Source organism: Eleginops maclovinus, chromosome 12 (genome assembly GCF_036324505.1).
Source record: "Eleginops maclovinus isolate JMC-PN-2008 ecotype Puerto Natales chromosome 12, JC_Emac_rtc_rv5, whole genome shotgun sequence".
Taxonomy (NCBI): Eukaryota; Metazoa; Chordata; class Actinopteri; order Perciformes; family Eleginopidae; genus Eleginops; species Eleginops maclovinus.
In genome coordinates this window covers 7,045,638-7,068,141 of record NC_086360.1, presented here as the reverse complement: position 1 = coordinate 7,068,141, position 22,504 = coordinate 7,045,638, and the positions used below count along the sequence as shown (strand labels likewise).

The 22,504-nt window shown below is 38.8% G+C and overlaps 2 protein-coding genes and 1 long non-coding RNA gene across 5 annotated transcripts in view; 2 read left to right on the top strand and 1 right to left on the bottom strand.

Annotated features, from left to right (window-relative positions):
• fras1 (Fraser extracellular matrix complex subunit 1) overlaps positions 1 to 13,418 on the top strand; it is a 245,586-nt gene extending 232,168 nt beyond the window's left edge. Inside the window, exons 60-73 of the mRNA XM_063898177.1 lie at positions 549 to 749; positions 843 to 1,030; positions 1,845 to 2,120; positions 3,107 to 3,339; positions 3,431 to 3,591; positions 4,369 to 4,583; positions 5,108 to 5,258; positions 5,492 to 5,599; positions 6,177 to 6,336; positions 7,961 to 8,077; positions 8,292 to 8,458; positions 9,368 to 9,573; positions 10,849 to 10,995; positions 11,439 to 13,418. Of these exons, the coding sequence (XP_063754247.1) occupies positions 549 to 749; positions 843 to 1,030; positions 1,845 to 2,120; positions 3,107 to 3,339; positions 3,431 to 3,591; positions 4,369 to 4,583; positions 5,108 to 5,258; positions 5,492 to 5,599; positions 6,177 to 6,336; positions 7,961 to 8,077; positions 8,292 to 8,458; positions 9,368 to 9,573; positions 10,849 to 10,995; positions 11,439 to 12,020 (2,912 nt within the window). The 3' untranslated portion in view covers positions 12,021 to 13,418. The remainder of the gene's footprint in view (positions 1 to 548; positions 750 to 842; positions 1,031 to 1,844; positions 2,121 to 3,106; positions 3,340 to 3,430; positions 3,592 to 4,368; positions 4,584 to 5,107; positions 5,259 to 5,491; positions 5,600 to 6,176; positions 6,337 to 7,960; positions 8,078 to 8,291; positions 8,459 to 9,367; positions 9,574 to 10,848; positions 10,996 to 11,438) is intronic.
• LOC134874154 (uncharacterized) lies at positions 5,064 to 6,725 on the bottom strand. The gene is made up of 3 exons (XR_010167029.1): positions 6,621 to 6,725; positions 5,456 to 5,540; positions 5,064 to 5,265 (listed from the first exon to the last, which is right to left on the bottom strand). It is a non-coding gene; the product is annotated as an uncharacterized LOC134874154 (long non-coding RNA).
• A 482-nt stretch (positions 13,419 to 13,900) lies between the features above and the next one.
• anxa3a (annexin A3a) lies at positions 13,901 to 21,988 on the top strand. 3 transcript variants are annotated; one of them, XM_063898072.1, is made up of 14 exons: positions 13,902 to 14,021; positions 14,998 to 15,032; positions 15,106 to 15,153; positions 15,261 to 15,348; positions 15,963 to 16,057; positions 16,759 to 16,872; positions 17,647 to 17,737; positions 19,176 to 19,255; positions 19,414 to 19,470; positions 19,658 to 19,751; positions 19,854 to 19,949; positions 20,221 to 20,279; positions 20,438 to 20,560; positions 21,638 to 21,988. In XM_063898072.1, the coding sequence occupies exons 2-14, from the start codon at positions 15,018 to 15,020 to the stop codon at positions 21,698 to 21,700; spliced, it is 1,023 nt and encodes a 340-aa protein (XP_063754142.1). In that variant the 5' UTR covers positions 13,902 to 14,021; positions 14,998 to 15,017; the 3' UTR covers positions 21,701 to 21,988. The 3 variants fall into 3 exon arrangements, with proteins under 3 accessions (XP_063754144.1, XP_063754142.1, XP_063754143.1); XM_063898073.1 differs by having other exon boundaries at positions 13,903 to 14,021; positions 21,356 to 21,988; XM_063898074.1 differs by lacking the exon at positions 16,759 to 16,872 and having other exon boundaries at positions 13,901 to 14,021.
• The last annotated feature ends 516 nt before the right edge of the window (positions 21,989 to 22,504 follow it).

The following is a 22,504-nucleotide window of genomic DNA, read 5'->3' as shown; positions in this document are numbered from 1 at the left end:
TGTTCTTTTGCTTTTTAAGAAATTATTTAAATACAAGGTATACATAACACTAACATAAACATCTACAAATCAGAAAAAGAGAAAAAGAAAAACTGAAACAAGGGGAAAAAAGCGGACTGACCATAACTTACAATATATAGCTAACTCATATTGGATTCAACAATACTACTAATACATACATTAATTGTCACATCTTACAACCTGGTCATTATTAATGTTTTGTGTTCTATAACTAACCAATTTTTCCCAGACTTCAGCAGACTTATCCCTTGAAAACTAATTTGGTCTCTTCCAATAGCCTGCCTCCCCTACTAAATTAAATTGAGAGAATAAATATTCAAAACAGCTCTTAGTGTTACATAAATCAGCTCACAATACTACCGAGAAAGTGAGTATCAACAAACCGTATCAACAAAGACAGAACATTAACCTTCATGAAGGGAGGATTTAGCGCAGGGCGGTTTTATTAAACTACATTTATTTTATCTTATAAATTGGAAACTGAATATTCATTATTATATGCCGTTCAATGCATCCTGTTCCTCCAGCTCCTACCATTGAGTTTGAGCAGGCGGCCTATCAGGTCAGAGAGCCTCCTGGTCCCGATGGCATCGAAGTTCTCAACATTAAGGTGGTCCGTGGGGGGGATCTGGACCGGACCTCCAAGATCCGCTGCAGCACCCGGGATGGGTCGGCCCAGTCTGGAGTTGACTACAATCCTAAGAGCAGAGTGCTTAAATTCACCCCTGGTTAGTGCTGAAAATTCATACATAAGTTTCTTATAAGATAAGATTATTGTGTAAATGTCAGGTTCAAATGCCTCTCTTTGTTTCCCTCTGTAGGTATGGACCACATCCTGTTTAAAGTCGAGATTCTGTCCAATGAGGATAGGGAGTGGCACGAGTCTTTCTCATTAGTGCTCGGCCCTGACGACCCTGTCGAGGCGGTGCTTGGGGAGATAACTATGGCAACTGTTACCATTTTGGATCAGGAGTCTTCAGGCAGCCTTATCCTACCTGCTACGCCTATTGTAAGATTTTGCAGTAGTTTTAAATTAAATAATGACATCATTTATTCCTTAATTCCGCATTTGAAAGCACACTGCTGTAGCATTGTGCTCTAGTTTGAAAACAGGTCTGAGGTTTTGTTCTACCACATCAAATACATCAATAAATACCCCACTCAAGAATGTATGCATTAGCAGCATAAAGCAAATGCTATATGAGGCTGCTAACCGTCATCACACCGGACATTAGCTTCTTTTAGCTTAGCGGTGTTGACGTGATGTTAGCTATTTACTTCTGGTGATTGATTTACACTATCAAGAGTGGTGTTAATATGAGGAGATTATCAAACAAAAGGTTTAAGTATCTTAAATGTCAGTTTGCCACACAATTACAAAAGCCAATGGGATATTCCCATTGGCTTTTGTCAAGGGAGCACTTGCGATGCTAACCTCAGTTAGTCACCACTACACCACTCTATATTGCTGACAAACAGACAACTACAGGTTGTGTTTTAGCAGCTTTTTTAAGGACTTAATTTCTCAGAGCTTAACATGTTTTTGATACTTGCAAATAAAAAACGAACATTATCCAGCAAAACTGGCACCACTGAAAGGCTTTTACTTTTCTCATGCTTTACCAGAACCACTTGCTATATGTGAAGCTATGTTCCTTAAGCCTTTAATTATGCGTCGGGGAAATGTACCCCAAATTCCTAAGGGAACCATTTTTCATACAGAGTGTATGATATACCTGTGACATTTGTTGTAAAAAAAAAAATGTTAAAAAAAGGAAATTAAGAGAAGAACTTCATCAGTACCCATCCTCCCTCTTCCTCAGGTTGTTTCCCTCGCTGACTATGATCACGTCCAGGAGGTGACAAAAGAAGGCAGCAAGAAGACGCCCTCTCCAGGTTACCCTTTGGTGTGTGTCACCCCCTGTGACCCTCACTACCCCAAGTACTCGGTGATGAAGGAGCGCTGCGAGGAGGCTGGTATCAACCAGACCCAGGTTCACTTCTCCTGGGAGGTGGCAGCGCCCACCGACACCAACGGGGCCCGCTCCCCCTTCGAGACAGTCACGGACACCACCCCGTATACCAGCGTCAACCATATGGTGAGTGGGGATTTCTTTAAAGGAAGAATTGTATCTGGTAACGAGGTCCCGCCCTCACAATCAATCAAGGAGCCAGATACGGTCATAGCCTGTTAGCGTGAGTCGAGTTGCTGCTAAATTAGCACCATTTTAGCTGTTTGGCCAGAAAGTCACAAAAACTACCCATAATATCTCTCTATATCTGTAATATACTGTATCTCCAAGAAATGTAATCTGTCAGATGCTTAAAAACATCAACTTTTGACAGCTTTTGAAAGGTACATCTCTTCCCTTTTGCAATTCTATAGCATCCGGGATAATGTTCACTGAGTGCAACTGATAATCATGAAATCCCTCCCCTTTTTCATACCATTAAATATCTACTTTTAACCAAATTGAATTAATTTATACATCAGCGTGATAACAGTTTCCCAAAATAGAGCTACCATCTGAATAGTTTGAAATTATTTAGTTCGGGAGTCTGGTCAGGAGGGTTCGAGCTGCGGAAACAAGTTCCCGCCCTCACAACCACCTGAGTCAATCAAGAGCCAAATAGCTGCTACGTTAGCTGTTTGGCTAAAAAGACACATCAACTACCCATAGTATTTATGTATAGAAATGTGGCAGCTGTCACTTAAGCTGTCACTTAGCAACAAATAACTACTTTAAACCAAATATATCCAATAAATGAACACTTGAATATACATCAGCGTGAAAACTATTACCTGAAATGACTGAAACCAACATCGGGAAATTGTAATGGTGCAGATTTTTTTATTTGTCCTCTGACCCATCCATTAAAATGTAAGGGACATGATTCATGATCTGCTGTTTACTCCAGCCACCTGTGTTGCACTGTCATTTGTATTTATATAGTCAATGATTGTAATTATATGATGCAGCAGCTATTAAGCTAAGATGGTGTAATATTATAATGATTTGTGTCCACATTGACATCTTTTCCCTTTTGCCGTCTCTTATGTCTCACCTACTCTGCCCTCTCTCAGGTCCTGGACAGTATTTATTTCAGCCGTCGCTTCCACGTCCGCTGCGTTGCTCAGGCCAGGGATAAGTCAGGTCACCTTGGAACACCGCTGAGGAGCAACATCGCCACAATCGGCACCGACGGCTCCATCTGCCACACACCGGTAACCACGGGAACCGCAAGAGGCTTCCAGGCTCAGTCCTTCATCGCTACGCTCAAATACCTCGACGTCAAGCACAAGGAGCATCCCAACCGGTGAGGCGCAACGAGCAGATGGTGGCTTTTTAAACTGGAGAAACTTCTTGTTATGTGTTGTTTGTTAATTTCTCTGTCTTTCTTTGTTCAGTATCCACATCTCAGTGCAGATCCCCCATCAGGACGGCATGCTCCCCCTGGTGTCCACCATGCCGCTGCACAACCTGCACTTCCTGCTGTCAGAGTCCATCTACAGGCAGCAGCACGTCTGCTCCAACCTCGTGACCCTCAAAGAGCTGCAGGGTGTCTCGGGTCAGTCACACAACCACACAATCACATAAACACACACACACACAAACACACACTCCTGTGATGCCAGAAAACATAAACTTTTTGTTTATGTTTATTGGCATCACAGGAATGACAAAACAGTGATTATCTACTTGGAAATCGGCCATCCCAGAACCATGGCAGACATCGATTGGCTCTGGCATGTCATATTAGGCGTCAAAACTCCAGATACAGTTCTTCGTAAACTTTTTCATATTTTTTTATCACAATATTACTATCTGGTAATTTGCATTTCTTTATTTAGTTACTTGCAATGTTATATACTTTACCTTTTGCAATGGATTAGAATTCTGCGTAAACCAGATATTTTTATAAAGATTAAGTTGGTTAAAAGAGTCTTGCCATATTCAAACGAACTGTCTATATCCTGACAGTAGCCTATGGGAAAGATAATCTTAAGACAATCCCCCCAGTGCTTGGTAGTAAATCAACCAATCCGAGCCAAGTCATTTCTGAAGTGTAGGCAGCCCTGATCAAATATCAATTATGATTCTGTGCCTTGTCGCTTCAAATGTTTTCAGAAAAGGGTTTTAGTGTACTGCTAAGATGTAAAATTAGAGAATTTGCTCGGTGGTCGATGCGGTTTTGGATTGACTGTCTTTAACATAGTACCCAGCTAACAATGGTCAAATAAGTTAAATAGGTAACAACTGTACCTCTAAATTAGAAATTGTACTTTTCTGAGTTTCTTTTGGATTTATTGTAGCTAATTCAAACTTTGCCGATATTCTTCCACAGAGGCTGGTTTCCTGGACGACGTATCCTTTGACAGCATCTCTCTGGGTCCGGGTTATGACCGCCCCTACCAGTTCAACCCCAACGTCCGGGAGGCCAAGAGCATCCAGCTCTACAAGCACCTCAACCTCAAGAACTGCATCTGGACCTTTGACGCCTACTACGACATGACGGAGCTCATCGATGTCTGCAGTGGCTCTGTGACTGCTGATTTCCAGGTACATAAGAACTGTTTTGTCTCAATGCAGGTTTAAATTGACCAAATGTTCCAATGAGAGACACTTAACTATGTAGCAGACCCCTCAACAGAGCAGATTTCCCGCCTCAGCTTCTACCTGATGATGCTTAGCGCTTATATTTCAGGCTACAATAAAAATCTGAATCTGGATTGATAAAACTCCATTAACTTGTTCTGGGTCTTCTGACCATGTACCACAGTCTGCATCATCGGTTTTTGCTCAGTTGTCATTAAACTGACATTATTCATAGAACTGTTGGGCTTTCTTTGGGTCCATTTTTTCTCAAAAGTAGAGATGACAGTCAATTCTTGACTTTTAAACAAACAGTAGCATCAAAATCTGCAAAACGGGCTGTTTCCAAGGTCAAGAATAAACTGTTAAATACCTATCAATCAAGAAGACTCAAAAACAACTCATTCACAGTACCTCGAATCCTCATGAGACTCTTTGAGGGGTTTCGGCCTGCAGGTGGAGACTGTTAAAGCATGCTGTCGTTCTTCCAGGTTCGGGACTCGGCTCAGTCCTTCCTGACGGTGCAGGTTCCTCTCTACGTGTCCTACATCTACGTGACAGCACCGAGAGGCTGGGCTTCCCTGGAGCATCACACCGAGATGGAGTTCTCCTTTTTCTACGACACAGTGCTCTGGAGGACAGGTCAGGCCTAAACACAGCAGAGACAAAATGGACTGAGTGAATCTCGATGAGAAAATGATAACAAATGGTTTTGTTGTACCTTGTGCATTCATATTCTGTTCTCTATTCTATTCAATAATGTAACATTGTCAGTCTTCTGTTATGTTGCTTTATTTTTCTCATCAGATTTTGCTTTGCTGCTGTCATATTGATCTCACCTCTGACTTCCTCCTCTATTTTTTTTCTGAGTGCAGGTATCCAGACGGACAGCGTCCTCTCAGCCAGGCTTCAGATCATCAGGATCTACATCAGAGAAGACGGACGACTGGTGATTGAATTCAAAACCCATGCCAAATTCAGAGGTCAGTTCAGACAGTCCACTGGAGATGTTTAGGTCAAAGAAAAGTCCAGAGCTTGTTGATTTTTCGTTAGAAAGTTTTGAGTGCTTTGGTGTGAACTAAAGGACGTTGAGGTATATCTTGTAGCGATGTTTGTGAAGATGATGAAGAAGTCTCCGGAGACACCAGCTTGTATATAATACAGTTTATTACTACAGCATAGTATCATACACCAACACGGGCAATACGAGGTTCCCAGAGCCAATTGAGTCCCCCGAACTGTCTTTGTGCATACACTTTATAGAAGAAAATGTGTGTGCGTGTCCAAAGTGTGTGTGCTCACAGGAGGTAATCAATGACAATGTATGCCTCATTAAGTGACATGTATCCGTTCATAGGGGCCCCCTAACGTAGTTCAGAGGTTGTTATACAACATCCGATTGCCCACCATATGGCCCCTGAACGACACCTTCTCTGCACTCTCTATGACCTCAGAGAGTAACTAACTGAACAGATTTAATACACCACAACGTCTAAGCTAGTCTACTGACAAGACCGAGCCTACAGCTTAAAGTCTTCTTCTCTTTTGTCACCCCTCCAGGTCAGTTTGTCCCCGAGCACCACACTCTGCCGGGCCACAAGTCCCACCTGATGGCTCCCGACCACCTCGGAGGCATTGAGTTCGACATTCAGCTTCTGTGGAGCGCTCAGACGTTTGACTCACCGTACCAGCTGTGGAGGGCTACCAGCTCCTATAGCAGGTCAGACACTGACACGGCCATAATCAATCAACGTAGATATTTTATGGTTCAGGAAGGGAATATTAATACTGGAAGTTCTAATACTAAGATGCAGGTCCACTTAAAGAGAGAGCATTACATTGGATATATTTTTGAATCTAATCAAGTTCTTTTTTAAATGTATTCAGTTTTAACAGCAGCAAGACACATTTTTATTCTGCGTTGATTTTGGCACCCACTGTAATAAAAAGGATAGTGTTTCCATGAGCTGCTCACTGGGTTTTAAAAAGCTTGATCTTACTAACCTTTAAATCAGTTTCCAAAGCGGAGAAAGTATGCTATTTGTTTTGAATATTTTTTTTCTTCCGTATTAGATTTATTTGTGGCAGAATATTAACTGCCGTAATTTCCGGACTATAAGCCGCTACTTTTTGCACAAGCTTTGAACCCTTATAGTCCGGTGCGGCTTTTCTATGGATTTTTCATGATTTTTGTGATATCGTAAGAGGTTTTGTTTTGGTTTGTTCCGCTGTTGTACGGCACTTCATTGTCTGGCGGAAGGGCATGTGATCAGACACACAGTCACGGGGGAAAAGAGTGGTATGTTGGTCACATTTCCGTCCGCCAGGCAAAGTAGTGCCGTACGAATTAGCGCAAAAAAGAGACTAGATTAGCAAGAGCAAGACGAGTATTACAGGAGCAAAGGAAGCTTTCATCCACAAACCCTCATTATGGCAAACAAAAGAAATGCATATGATGCAGCTTTTAAATTAAAGGCAGTTGATTTGGCTCTCAACGAGGGAAATAGAGCTGCTGCACTTACCCTTGGTATAAACGAATCAATGGTGAGACGTTGGAGACGCCAGCGTGAAGAACTGGCTCAGTCCAAAAAGACGAAAAAAGCTTTCAGAGGTAATAAAAGCAGATGGCCCAAACTTGAAGACTTGATTGAAGACTGGGTGAACACACAGAGAGTAAACGGGCGAGGTGTTTCAACTGTGCAGATCCGACTGAAAGCCAAAACAGTCGCCACCGAAATGAAGATAGAACATTTCAGAGGTGGACCATCCTGGTGTCACAGATTTAGGAAACGAAAAGGACTGTCCATCAGGGCGCGGACGACTGTGTGTCAGCAACTCCCTCCCGACTACGCGGAAAAAATAACAAACTTCCGCAAATTCACACTAAGAAAGATATATGCATATTCTCTTACATATGGTAATTAAACATTAAAACACCTGCGGCTTTTAGTCCGGTGCGGCTAATGTATGAACGAAACAGGATTTTCCCCTAATTTTAGTTTGTGCGGCTAATATTCAGGTGCGCCTTGTAGTCCGGAAAATATGGTGTACAATGAAACTTTGTACGAGCCACCAACATTTAATTATGTAAAAATTAGCCGATGATCTTGTTTGCTTATGTAGGTTATATAGAGGATTCAATATTAAATTGAGACTGTTTCATAAGCATAAAAAAAAGTTATTCGAAACTAAATAAGTAAACGGTTTATGGAAGTTGATGTCTTGTTTGCTGCAGGGAGTCTCAGAACAATCCTTGAGGAACAACCAAAACTGTTGTGTGAAAACCATCGTGTTTGAAAATGATTTTATCTTGGTTATAATCCTCCCTGGGAATATTTCAACAGGAAGGACTATTCTGGAGAGTACACCGTCTTCTTGGTCCCCTGCACCGTCCAGCCAACCCAGCCCTGGATCGACCCCGGGGACAAACCTCTGTCCTGCACAGCTCACGCTCCAGAGAAGTACGTCCCTGGTTTTGTCCAAACTGTTTGATAATGACATATTGTTTTTTTAAAGGAGACATATTTTACTAATTTCCAGGGTTGAATCTGTATTTTCTGTTCCTACTAGAACATGTTTACCTACTTTTATATTTTATTGTCCTCATACTGTCTGCCTGAATATCCATGTATTAACCCTTTGTGTGAAACACTCCGTCTTGTGTTTGTCTGACAGGTTCCTGGTGCCGATCGCCTTCCAGCAGACCAACCGGCCCGTTCCTGTGGTTTACTCCCTCAACACGGAGTTCCAGCTGTGTAACAACGAGAAGTTGTTCATGATGGACCCGGCCACCGCTGATGTCTCAATGGCTGAGATGGATTACAAGGGAGCGTTCTCCATGGGTATGTTTAGAGGAACAAAACTCTGCTTGAAAATGAAATGCTTATAATGTAGGTTAAAATGAAGTTTAGGAGACTGGTGGTTGAAGGAATGCTTAGCTACCAGTTGTGCTGTGCATCAGAACAGATTACAACTGGACAAGAACACTTATAAGACAGACAGATGGAGAATATTTTGTTTTAGTAAGGTTCCCAGCTGAACTTTATACGAGCAATTGTCGTAAAAAGATAAACGTCTTTGTTTTTGTTTTTGACACTCCAAACTCTTCCTGAATTGCAGGTGGTGATTTATTTGACAAAAGATCGATCAACTGAATAAGTGATAACATGCAGCGAGGTCATTCATTGAAAAAAAGGACACTTCTGGTTATCAGGATCTTTACTATTCTGGGGATAGTTAAGCCATCATAAATCCAAAGTGTTGTGCTCTCCAACAATACAAAATTAATATTCAAAAAGTATTCCATGTTTTTTACTGATGGAGAAAACTATTTTTTGGTGTCCACAGCTGACGTTAAATTAACTGATCCTCTTTCTGCAGATCGATATGACTGCACTTGTTGGAAAGTTATGTTCTCTTTAGCAGCAGTCTGTTGGCCAAATTAGCAAGACCTCTGGCATGTCCAAATTGACCAATGAGAATCAACTATTCAACTAAACCGTGTAAAAATCTGAGCATGACATGTATTTTTTTCCAAAAACATACAGACTTATTGTATTCACAGTGTGAGATGCAAAGTTAACGTTGTTTCTTTTGCCTTGTCGACCTTGTCCTATTAGTGTGAAATCTGCATTTATTGCATAATATTATAATCTTCACTGCATTTAAACAGCCGCTAAAGAAGGTTTAAGCAACTCAAACATGTTTATGCACTAACAAAAACAAACCCTTACCTCTGCTTCTCCCTGCAGGACAAACTCTGTATGGCAGGGTATTGTGGAACCCTGAGCAGAACCTGAACGCAGCATACAAGCTGCAGCTGGAGAAGGTGTACCTCTGCACTGGCAGGGATGGATACGTTCCCTTCTTTGACCCCACAGGGACACTGTACAACGAGGGGCCGCAGTACGGCTGCATCCAGCCCAACAAGCACCTCAAACATCGCTTCTTGCTGCTGGTACAAACATTTATTTTGTCTTTTGTATCCGGTCTGTGCTAACGGCATCATATGTTTGCAGCTGAGTATTATTATAGCACAGGGTAAAGGGTTTGAGACCAGCCTAGTACCATTTATGCGTCCCCTGTGTCTCCTTTCAACTCTGTCTCTTCAATAAAGGCATTCAAAAATATGAAAAACTAACATATAAAGGATTCAGGCACCTTTATAATCTGGCCACACAAGAGCTCAAAAGAGGTTAAACATGATATAGAAGGAGTTGTTGAAAGAAATGCAGGTTTGTTAAAAAGGATCAAACAAAGTTACTGTAAAATTAACATAATATATATTTCCATATAAGAAATCCATCAATAGCTGTAAATCTGTTGTTCTGAGTCTCACATTTATTAGATGTTCTCTTTCTATTTATGTGTAAAACTGGCACTTCCTGTTCACTATAAAAGAGAGAAGGGATTGAACTGCGGAAAGAATTGTATTGTGAAACGGATACAGTAGATAGTTACAGCTAATAAACACAAAACATGAAATTGAAACAATGAATTGGAAAAATGTAAAAAATAGATAAACATCTTGAAAGATATAATTTAATAAACGTATATATACCATGAAACAGAGACATTGAAAACAGATGTCTGGTTGTCTTACCACTTGACATAAAGGATTAGCAGGAAAAGCAGGCTCCAGCCGTTGGAACAAAGATACAACCGCAACATTTTCATTAAAAGGATGCAAATGATCTCCATTTAAAGAGAGACGGTTCACATTTCAGGCAATAAAGAATAATGTTTACTGAAAACCTGCATTTCAGGTTTGAATAAACCAAAGTAAGAATGTGATCTGTTTAGCTTTAAGCGATCAATATCTGAATTTACCTTTAAACGAGGGAAGATAACACGTTTACCCTGCAATGCTATGCAAGCTCTCACACTAACACACACTCACATAGATCTTCCCTTTTTCTACCTGCTAGACCAGTCTGACCAGTCTCACTCGTTACTATAATTTTCCCAGATATTCAAAGCATGTGGGTTATTTTAACTACCGCCACTCAATGTAAATCATCACATGGTGTTTTTGACCATCCATTATCATGTCTAGCAGAAATACTGCTTTAATGCATGTGTCTTGCACCTACACTATGCAGCAGATAGTTTTTTTTCTTGAAAGTCAATATAAATAAGTATTTGCAATTCCCAATAGATTGAAGGAATACTTTGACATTTTATAAAGAAAATTAAATAGAAATTGATTATTTCTTTCATGTTTCCTCTGCAGGATCGCAAACAGCCGGACGTATGTGACGATTTTTTCCACGACGTTCCCTTCGAGGCTTCCTTTGCCTCCGACATCCCGGAGCTGCAGAGCATGTCAGCCATGCCGGGCGTCGACGGCTTTACAATGAAGGTTGATGCTCTCTACAAGGTGTGTGGAGCCAGCGTTTCAGACCATTTACAAAACCCTGAACACACACTACAGGAGTGTATGATGTTAGATTTACAGCTGGTGGCAGAATAATTGGATAATGCAAGTTTAATGTTCTGACATATTAAATAATAACACATTTTTATTACATTCATTTAACAGTTTATTCAATGTAGAATTTCAGTAGACATACTGGGAGATTTAGATAATATAAGATAGGATAACTTAATATATTCATGGAAATGGTCCAGAGATTACAGTATAATGTGGAGCAGAATGAAAAGAAAAAAGAATAATAAAGATTATAAATAAGTTACAAACCAAACGTTATGTTATCAGCATTCTGGTAGTATTTTCAGTATGTTGTCAGGCTGGAACCTGAAGTAATGAGGCAGCCTTCTTCACTATCTAACTCCCCCTTCTTTCTCTCTGTTGATTGACAGGTGGAGGCGGGGCATCAGTGGTACCTGCAGGTGATTTATGTAATTAGCCCAGAGTCTCGGTCCGGCCCCAGGATTCAGCGCTCGGTGACCTACGAGCTGAACCGCCCTAAACGTGACCTGGTAGATCGCAGCGGGCGTCTGACGCTCGACGAGTCTCTGATCTACGACAACGAGGGTGACCAGGTGAAGAACGGCACCAACATGAAGTCGCTCCGCCTGGAGGCCGGGCCCTCCGCCTCCTTTAATGCCCACGTGGGCAGCTCTGTGGGCGGGGGCGTGGCAGCCGTCACCCTGCTGGTCCTGGTCCTGCTGGCCGCCTGCTTCCTGTTCCGCCGCTGCCGCCGCGCTGCAGCAAAGAAGAGCAAGAAGGCTCAGAAAGTGTGCGAGGAGTATCCACTCAACACCAAGGTGGAGGTGTGCATGGACAAGTGTATGGAGAAGAACTTCAGCTCCAAACACTGCACGGTGAGAAACATCAACATCCTCAACCGCAACCAGGACGCCAACGGCCAGACCAAGGTCAAACAGGTCAACCTGGAGGTCAAACTCCACAACAACCTCAATGACGGCACTGAGGTCTGAAACACGGAGGAGAGAGAAGACAGCAAGTGGAGTAAGCAAAAGTGAAAAATAATGGTATTTTCTAAAAGAAAGTTTGTACTTAAGGAGCGAGATTTTTGTTAATGTATTTTTATACCACTTTGAAAAAGGGAAGAGTGTGACGCGCCGACAGCTACGCAGCGTTTGAATCATTTCGCAACTGGGCTACCTCAGGAATCCACAAACCTCTCAGCTGCGAGAAACAGCCAAAACATCTGCACCCCATCATTCAAACCCCATATTAAACCGCAATTATTATTATCGCTGTTTGACTTGACATTTATATCATTTTTAGCACCAATATGGTGACTGGTAGCTCAGACACTGGAGATTGTTTTAATGGAAAACTCTGCTGTATTGAGTCATTTCACTGCTACTTAATGTCACTACTGTAGAGTGGTAGCCAGTGTAGAAATCCTCTTCATCTATGCTTCAGCTATCATGCAGATTACTTCTTTATAAGAACATTTTCCTGTGGACTTGTGCATCGGCTGCAGCTGCTTCTGACTGCTGTGAAGTATTTAGCACATTCAGAGTGTGATCGCCCTAGGCAGAATGAGTGCAGAGTGTAAATAATAACAAAAATGAATGAGACTTAATCAAGTGCAATTATGCAATAAATTGTGTTAATCCTCCCCTCACGAGCAGGAACTTTGTTTGCATTAACATGTATTTCAAGCCTTACTTAGAGACATTTGTACTGTCACCTTGAACAAAGCTGATATTTTTGTTGTACATACTGTACCCTTATAGCTGCCAATATTAAGTGCCATGCAGTATTTTTCCTCACAAATTTCAAAAACGAATCATCCAAAGTGTTTTTCTTTTTTTTGGTGGAGAACATTTCCATGTGATTTTTAATAAATCAGACGCCGTTTGCATAACAAAGGTTTCACTCCCGTCCACATGACTGAATGCTTTAGCCTTACTACCGTTCTAATGAAAATAATCACTTTTTAAAATGACGTATTTTATAAAAGATGTGTGTCTACCTGCCTTTGTTCCACCCAAAGACACAAAATCCCACCTTTTTTTTAAAACTTTTTTTTCTCATTTATGTATTATTATGTTACCCTCTATGATGTATTATGTAACGCTGATGTACCCATGATGTAAAAGTTGCTGTAAAGTGTATGACACTGGTTGGAGAGCACTGCAAAGGAAAGAGTTTTCTTTTCTTGTTCGACATGTCTTTCCCTCCTTTCGTCTCCTGATCCCACATCCTGTATTTTTTCAAATGTGTGCCTATCAAAATAACATGGGAACAGGAATTTGTGGGAAATAACAATATATTTTTGGTGCTATCATTTTGTGGAAAATAATTACGATGCTATCAACATGATGCCTGTGTTTGGTGCCTTTTTTAGTAATAAAAAAACTTCAAACCCACAAATGTATTTTTTCTTGTGCAACATGTTGTATGACATTGTGTTTTTGATGTGTAAATTAACTGTGCAACTACTTTTAGCAATTTTTCGGAAATATATTCAACAAATCGGATGGGATGTTTAGGGACAGTACTGTAAATATCAGGTTGTTCACAACCAACCTAGAAAGTGACACATTTTATCTCAATTTGACAATTGGAAAAAACATGAACACTTTGAAAATGTAAAAAAAAAAGAAATAAGGCCACCACGAGCCTAACTAGTGCAAAGTATCGTTAATTTTGCAAAACACTGACAATAGTTATCTTACTGTTAGGAAACGCTCATGTAAACAGTTCTGAACAATGTGAATACCTTTCCTTTTAAAAGAAAAATATATTCAAATAAATGTAAGGACCGATATAAACCCACTGTTTGTAATTATATTTCATATGAAGAAAGACGGCAGGCCTTTATTTAGAAATATAAAATGTCCGAGCGGTCCCTGAAGGCATGCACGTGGGCGTGTCCGCGGGACTTAAGGTAGATATTTCAGGTTCAGCAGGGAGACGTCAGGTGTGGCTGATACACTTTTCCGGTTCAAACTGAAATCCAGGTAAGCTAATTCCTTTTTATACATCGCTTACTTATTACTTGAAATGTATTCTTTCCAGTGATATGTTTTAGTTACTTTTTATCACTAAACAAAACCAAAGATTTAATTTAAGGAGTTTAAGTGTGCGTTTATCTAACGATGTGGTATTTGTGTATATATTACGGTCATTTCTATTATTTCCATTGGAAATCAGATTGAAAGGTTCCTTTAGGTTATTTGTTTCTGTTTAACGTGTTTTCGAAGTGTTTTAAAACTGCAGTTCGATTCAGTTATGACTCTGAAAGGTTGATGAACAATGAATATATTCACCAGCTGATTAAACATGGATGTGTCAACATTATCCTCTGGTAGATGTTGGCAGAGCTACACGGATATCACAGCAAACAGAAATACTTAGACTGCTCTAAGATCACAATTACAGTATCTTAATGGATGAATGAAGACTAGTGAATAATGTGAATAAATCTCAAAATATGTCCCAGTAGCACAGGTAAAGATAAATAAGAAATGAATAAGCAATGATCTTGTTTTTAATAAGTTGATCTCTGTTTTTCTTCTCCTCAAGATTTAGAGTTTTTCCTCTTTAGAAGAATCAGCAGTCAAATAGATAGGCTAAGTGAAGTTAACAAAAAAGTAATATTTCATCGTAAGAAATGCTATCGAGTTTCACAGGAAGAACTCTAGACTATTATAAAAGAGTGAATGTAATTTAAAATAAAAACAAGACCACTTAACACTATTTGACTAAATATGACGCAATGCATTGCACACACTATGGCAAAGATACCTAATTGGACATTATAAACACATTGTATTGCTTTTGTTAACTATTTATTTCTCTATCATAATCAATCATCAACACTTTTGAACGTGTGCTGTTGTATGAATGGAGTTTGGTGAGATTACTCTAAAATGATGCCTAAAGCTTGCCAAGATAGAAGAAAACAAAAGAATGATTATTTTATATTTTTTACAGAGGAACTTCCTGTTGTTATCATGACGTCTTTATGGGTAAGTAAAAATATGTATTTTGTGAAGTTTAACCCGATTGTAGGACTACATTTAACTGATAAACGTTCTGCAGGATGACTTGGACAGTCTGGTGAATTCCCCTTCCTCGTTCGAAGCAACAGTAGGTCCAACTTAAATTTTACACTGATTTCAAGCTTAACAATGATACTTGGGATTGCAGCACAAATGAGGGATAATGGAAACATATATTAACTGTCTGTTCTTCAGACTGGAGAGAGAGGAACCATCAAGCCCAAAGCAAACTTTGATGCAGGAGACGATGCTGTGGAATTGAGGAAGGCCATTGAAGGACTTGGTACAAATACAAATACACATGTAACATATAGTCAGTCCCTGTGGTATTTTTAGATTGATGTAGAAGCCTAATGATAAGGTTCTAATGCTAATGCTAATTGAGTAGCATTAACAACATGGTAACCGTTAGCTTACGGTAGTTATTAGCACAGACTGTTATCTGTTGATTCTAGTGGAATATATTTCCCCTTTTTGGTGAGGTTAGGCTACTGTATCTTTTTAAATACATGAAATTGTGAATGTATTTATTTTATCATTTGAAATATTGATAGTAGACAAATTGTTGGACCTTAGCAAAACAGAACTTCACTGAGCCCACATTGACTGTATTAAGAAAAAGGGTTTTCCCAAAAGATAAAGTGAAATAACATTTCTGTTCTGTGATACCTGTATATTTTACATCTTTTAGGTTATATTGCAGCTATCTAGGGTTTTAATCAGCATAAAGAGCCATACATTTAAGGCATTACACACTGTATTTCTTTTGTACTTTTGCCAGCCAGATAAAACGTTTAAAGGGTTTTATTTGTTTTACTGCATGTACAGCAATACCCTTGGTTTTATGTTTATTGAATGTCCTTCTTCGCGTTTCTTTTTTTTATTTTTTATGTTCAGGCACCAAAGACAAAGTTTTAATTGACATTTTGACCCATCGAAGCAGCGCTCAGAGGCAGCTCATCTGTGAAGCTTATCTTGAAGCCACTGGAAGAGTAAGATACTGTATAACTGCTGTTTTAACTTCTTATTTAGAGATAATTACATCCTTTTTTATGCAGTTTACTTCGAAAACAACTCAGAAAAATAGTTTGTATTGTGTTGAAATAGCAGCTTGGTCTTATGATAAATGAATCATGTATGTCTGTATGCTGAATCATAATTGAAAACCTGGACCTAGCCCTGTTCTCACAGCCATCACACAATGAGCTCGTTTTTCATCTAATTTAAGTCCAACCAATTTTTACTACTGGCTTATCTAGATAGGGTTACATTTAAGAAGTAGGAGTTTTTGTTTTTACTTTAATTAACACCAATTTTATTTTAAACTACTTTTAATAAATATGACATCTACATTATATTGTCAGTGTAACTAAAGATTGCATATTACCAGGTGTAGTTCATTACTTCCTGACACCTGAGGAGATTTTTACTGTTAATCTTTCCACCAGAGCTATTCTACACAGCGGCACATTCTTTGATATAAACTTGAACAGATTTTATCTTAAATTATCATCTTGTGGAGCTTTGAGTGACCTAGTATAATCACAGCTTCAGTGTGTGATCTGGTTGTGAGTCTGACTGTAGGCTTAAGGCCTAGGTGTATTTGCATAGGTGTGGTTGTGTGTGTGTGTGTGTGTGTGTGTGTGTGTGTGTGCTTCTGTTTGAGAAGTGACAGGTTGTGTTTACGTCATAGACTCTAGTGGATGACCTAAAAGGAGACACCAGTGGTGACTTTGAGGAGTTGCTTGTTGCGCTCGCCACCCCTCCTGCAGCGTACGACTGCCATGAAGTGATGCGGGCCATGAAAGTCAGTTGAAGTCATCTTCTGTCGCTTCTCTTTAACTTTTAGTTAAAAAAAAATAATAATACTAAGATGAAATTACTGTATATTCTAAAAACATGCAGAGTAAATTGAGCTTGCTAGTAGAACTGAGAATAATACATTATATCTGTCGTGGCCAAATCAATGTCCAGGTTTTGTTCTTTTTATTCCAAAAATCCAAATCAGAGGCAAACGGTTATACGTATCTTACTTTCCTGTGTCCCGCCCTGGAAAAAGAATAAAAATGACCACCTAAGTCCAATAAATACCATATCACCAAGTGCCCAAATCACCTGGTGCCCAAGCTGACTTCAAAATAAAAGCCTAGACAACTACATATTTTAACTTAAATAATAATTGCACTAAATAATTATACATTTACTATAAAAAAAACCCAGCAAGAATATAAATGTTTAAGTATTGATTATTAAAAAAAACAATAAACAGTATAGCTCTAACAATTTCTGAATCAGCTTTATTGAAACATTTTTACATTACATTTCCTTTGGTAATTGGCTTATAACGATAGACATGGTCAAAGATAAAAAGAAGAAAAAACTATTACTTTAAAATGAAAGCCTGATAAATAAAATAAAACGTATGAACCATAGACATTGTTTATAGGAGATATTGAGATATTTGTACCCTGCTGAAAATGTATTCATGCAGGTTAACAACTATCATATAACTATCATTTAATAATAATATTTTTTGTTGATAATGTAATTGGCATTCAATTAATGTGTGCTGTTGTTGCAGGGAGCTGGGACAAAGGACAGCGTCTTGATTGAAATCTTTGCCTCAAGATCCAACCAACAAATCAAAGCTCTCTCTGATGTCTATCTGGAAGGTAAACCATTTAATGCCTTTTTGATTATCCACACATTTGCTGGTTGGCAGGTAATTTGTCTTTTCCTAAACACTTCACCTTAACTAGTTAAAAACATCGTGGTGATGAGAAAAGAGTTTAAGAAAAAATCATCAGTAGCTATTCAGGAAAAGATACCTGCTGTGTTTAAATAATCTGACTGCCCCTACACCGTGTAACCTAAATATGCGGATATTAATGACGTTCATCTGCCGTGGTGAAATTACAATTCTCCGTAGATGGAGTAATAAAAGTGCATGTATATACTTCTCCCTGTGCATTCTCATTCCTCATGTTGTCTCTTTTTGGCCTTTATGAACGTTGACAACAGTGACAAACATGTTAGTCCATTATCAAGGTTTAAATTAACACAAAAATGATGTTACAGGAAGTGGTTACTCACAGTCCCAATCCCAATGAGTATGATTGTATGGATCTATATTAATAAGTGCTGCTTTATGCAATACATGTACAGTATTACTTTTATTCCTACATATTTGATGCAAACATCGTGAAATATGGACTTTATTTTGACATTTTACAGTCACTAGCATAACGTTCATATTACAACTTTGGGTTTAACATATTGTTGAACAGTAAAAAAATATACTTTAGCACTTTGGCAAGCTATGAAAAATGGAACATGCTTTAAAAGCACCGTTACTCGCAGGATCCACATTTTCCGTGAATGACCAAATGGTCACCTTAAATTTTGCGGATGCAAGAAACTGTGAAACAAAATTATGTCCTTTCATCTGTAAAGGTTAGTCCAGTGTATCCTACGCTAAAATAGATCACAAGCAAATCATTGAGTCTGCTACTTCCAGGTCATTTCACTACCTTAGGAACCCTCCTAAGGGAAAATGACAATTCTAGCGCAACCCCAGTTAATCTGAGAGAACGGCCGTCCATCTAACAGTATTGGACTGACAAGCTTTCAAAGTAAGAGTTGTTTAGTGATGAATTTTGTTTTCAAATAGAGTGGTCGCCTTTACTACTTCCAGTTCCCTTGTCTCGAAGTCTAAATACATCATTAAACACCCCACTCGTGAATATCCGAAGCTTTTGTGTCATAAAATTGACTATATTAACTTGTAAAGACCATCCCACTGACACAACTCTGTCTTTAGCTTAGCGGTGGTGATACTCAGCCACGAGACCGTGATGTAGTTTGTTAGCTTAGCTTTTTATTCCTTCTTATTGAACTTTCGCTTCAAAAATCACAAAGTGGAGATTATCCTGCTGAACCAAATATGTTAAGTGTCATAAATATGTGTGGGCCACAGCTTATCATCTGCAATTTAACAAATTCCCATTGCTTTTTGTCAAGGGAGCCCTTGCAATGCTAGTTTCTGGATTAGCCTACAAAAAGATCATCACTGCAACGCTTTATATCATGATTTTTTTTCCTCCTCCACAGAAACCGAGAAGAAGTTGACCCGTGACCTGAAGAAGGAAATTTCAGGAGACTTTTCTAATGCGCTGCTCCTGCTGGCCGAGGTTTGTCTTCACAATAAAGAAAAACTGTGTCCAGATACAGAAATATGTCTGTCTTTACTTACTGTACATAGGACCTGTGACATTCCGGACAGACTGCAGGGATGGGTGCACTGAGGGGCTGATGTTGGCATTTAAATTAAAGTTTTTATTTATTTCAGGGCAAGAGGGATGACAGCACTGCAGTCGATGCAGAGAAGGCAAAAGAAGACGCCAAGGTACAGTAAAATGCATGTTTGAAGATGTTTCAATAGCGGAATAGTAAAATGTGTATAATTTATGTTTTTGTGCATGTAAATGGTCTGTAAAGGCTAAAATCCCAGAGTGAGAGGCATGAAATAAATCTGAAAATGAGCATAATATGTAATATATCCAATTCATATTTGTAATACATTTTGTACACAGACCCTTTACGATGCTGGGGAGAAGAAGTGGGGCACGGATGAATCTAAGTTTGTCGACATCCTCTGCCACAGAAGTATACCTCAACTGAGACAAAGTATGTCAGATTGAGTTTACACTGTGTTTAATCTACAACAGAAGACAAACAATGGGCCATTTGGGATTGGAAATGTAAACTGACACTTTTTCTTTTGTTTAGCTCTTGTTGAATACAAGAACATCAGTGGAAAGACTCTGCAGCAGAGCATCGAAGGAGAGATGTCAGGGGAGCTGGAGGAACTTCTGGTGGCTATAGGTGGGTGCTGTAAATTGTGTATATGTAAAATTGTACACTATATGAACAAACATATACTGTATGGACAATACAAAGTCTGGAAAGTCTTCACAGTATAACAACTTCAACAGTTTCTTATGGTAGTAATGCCACGATGAATCTGCAATTTTCTTTTATCTTTATAACTTTTATGCAACAAAAAACTTACATTTGGAATCATTTTTAACTTTTTACTTTCTATAAAATCTACTTTTAACCATATTGTTGTTTTAATCTTTTGTTGCTCCTCCAGTGAAATGTGTGAAGAGCGAACCGGCCTACTTTGCAGAGCGCCTGTATGAGAGCATGAAGGTGAACAAACAGTTTCTATTACTTCCCACGGATACTAACCAGGAACACGTATAAACAGAGTAAAAGCAACAACTAACCAGGATTGCCTCATTTCTTTTCTACAATTCTAAATGTTCTTCCTTTATTATATCAAAGTGTTTTTTCGTATGTTTCGTCAGGGTTGTGGAACAGACGAGTCGACTCTGAACAGGATCATGGTGAGCCGCTCTGAGATCGATATGCTGGACATCAGAGCCGAGTTCAAGAAACTGTACGAATACTCTCTGCACTCTGCCATTGAGGTGAGCTCACTGCAGATACAATGATTTAATATAATGAGAAATAATTATAGAACTCTAAATTGAAGTATATGTGTGTCAAGCACTTTTAATGTTTAAAGTATTTGTTTGAATAGAAGTAAAGTCAAGAAGTGTAAAGCTATGAGACACACAGTCTTAAATGTACTAATCAGCGGGTAACAGGAGCTGTGTGAAAAGTGCCTCCTTCATATGACACAAAACTCATGTTACTAACTTTGGGTTAACTGTTTATTGGTGGGGTATGTCTTCTGATTTATATTGAGAGTTTTCTGGCTGTCATTTTACATTTTTGCACCTTGTGGTTACATGGATTTGGTCTCAGAATATATTGAGATATATACAACTACCTCCATAACTCTAACAAAAAAATGATTATAATTATCCTTCAACAATTAAACCTCCCATGCTCATCTAAGTTGTAGTCCATTAAACTATTACAAATTATAATTTTCTTGATGATGGTAATGCTTGTCACCATTAGTGGAGTAAGTACTCAGCCACTAGTCTATGATGATATTTTACTGGAGTAAAATAAAAAGTACCACAGTGTAGAAATACTGGGCGCCCTGTATTCAAGGGGAACTAAAGCAGAAAAGTTAAATTAAAAATTACAATATTAATTTATAATTAGTTATTTAATAATGAGCAGCATTAAATGGAAATGATCAAGTAAAGAACCTAAAAGTCGTACTTGAGTTAATGTACTTGGTTACATTCTGGCGCTGAGGGTAAATCTGAAGACTCTGTTGTCCTCGCTTGTGTTGCTGTGTCCTCCAGTCAGATCTGTCAGACAGCCTTGGGGAGTGTGTGATGGCCATCTGTGGAGGAGACGACTAACTAACACGATCTCTACCTGAGGACAAGAAGAAATCTGCTTCCTCTTGAACTCACGTCGTCTTCGGATACTAAACTTTCATCTTAAATTACTAATCTGTAACTTGTCTTTCATCGATCGAAAGACATGGTGTATAATTATAAAAGATAGTCCAATGAGACATGCAAATCTTGAAGTTCAAATTTCAAACTGAAGTCTTAATATGAAATTCTGTTTTGTTTCAGTCTGATTGCAGAGGGAAATGGGAAAAGAGTCTGCTAAAAATGTGTGGAGGAGATGATGAGTAACATTGATATGCTTTTGCTCACTCTACGGCTTTGTCTTCATTTGTGTCAGTTTGTCATTCTTGTCAACAAAAATATCCTCACATCTTATGAAATGCTTGAGGAAACAACTGCTCATATCGGAAGCTCCCAAACTTTATTTATTAAAACAAATAATGACACCACTGTTTAGTTTATCAATATAATTGTTCTTCTTATTGTTGATTACTACAACTGTAAATTGCATCAGGAGGACCATTTTGATATGACATTCTCTGATAAATGGATTAAAAAATAATTGCTTGAAATTTGGACAGTGTCTGTGAGTTTTTCTGTGATTTGGTGGATTGTAATATGCATGCATTTTTTTTATTTATCAACTAATGGCTGGATACAACTTAATAATAAATACATCAATCAAAAAAACATCATACAATGTTTATGTAGGTGCTTTATTGGGGCAATTTATCGTAATTTGAAGTTGTTCAGATAATTCAAAATACAGAGATTATTTCATGGGTCTTTAATTTTGGAATGTTTTAAACTATTAGCTTTTTAAAGTAAAAAAAAAGTTTCTTATCTTGTACAAATAACAGATGATACACTGACACAGTCTGGTAGTCTCTCCAAGTCACCAGCAGGGGGCATTACGTGCTCAGCAGCAGGGTATTGAATTTATTTTTTAAGACCTTTGGGGGCTTTGAGGGGCTAACAGTGGCCATGTTTGGGGAAACCATGTTTTATTCCACTTGAACCCTTTCTGGTTTGGTGGAAACACAAACTTGGCCAACTTTTATGTTTCTCATTCAATCCGATTTGTGTGCAAAC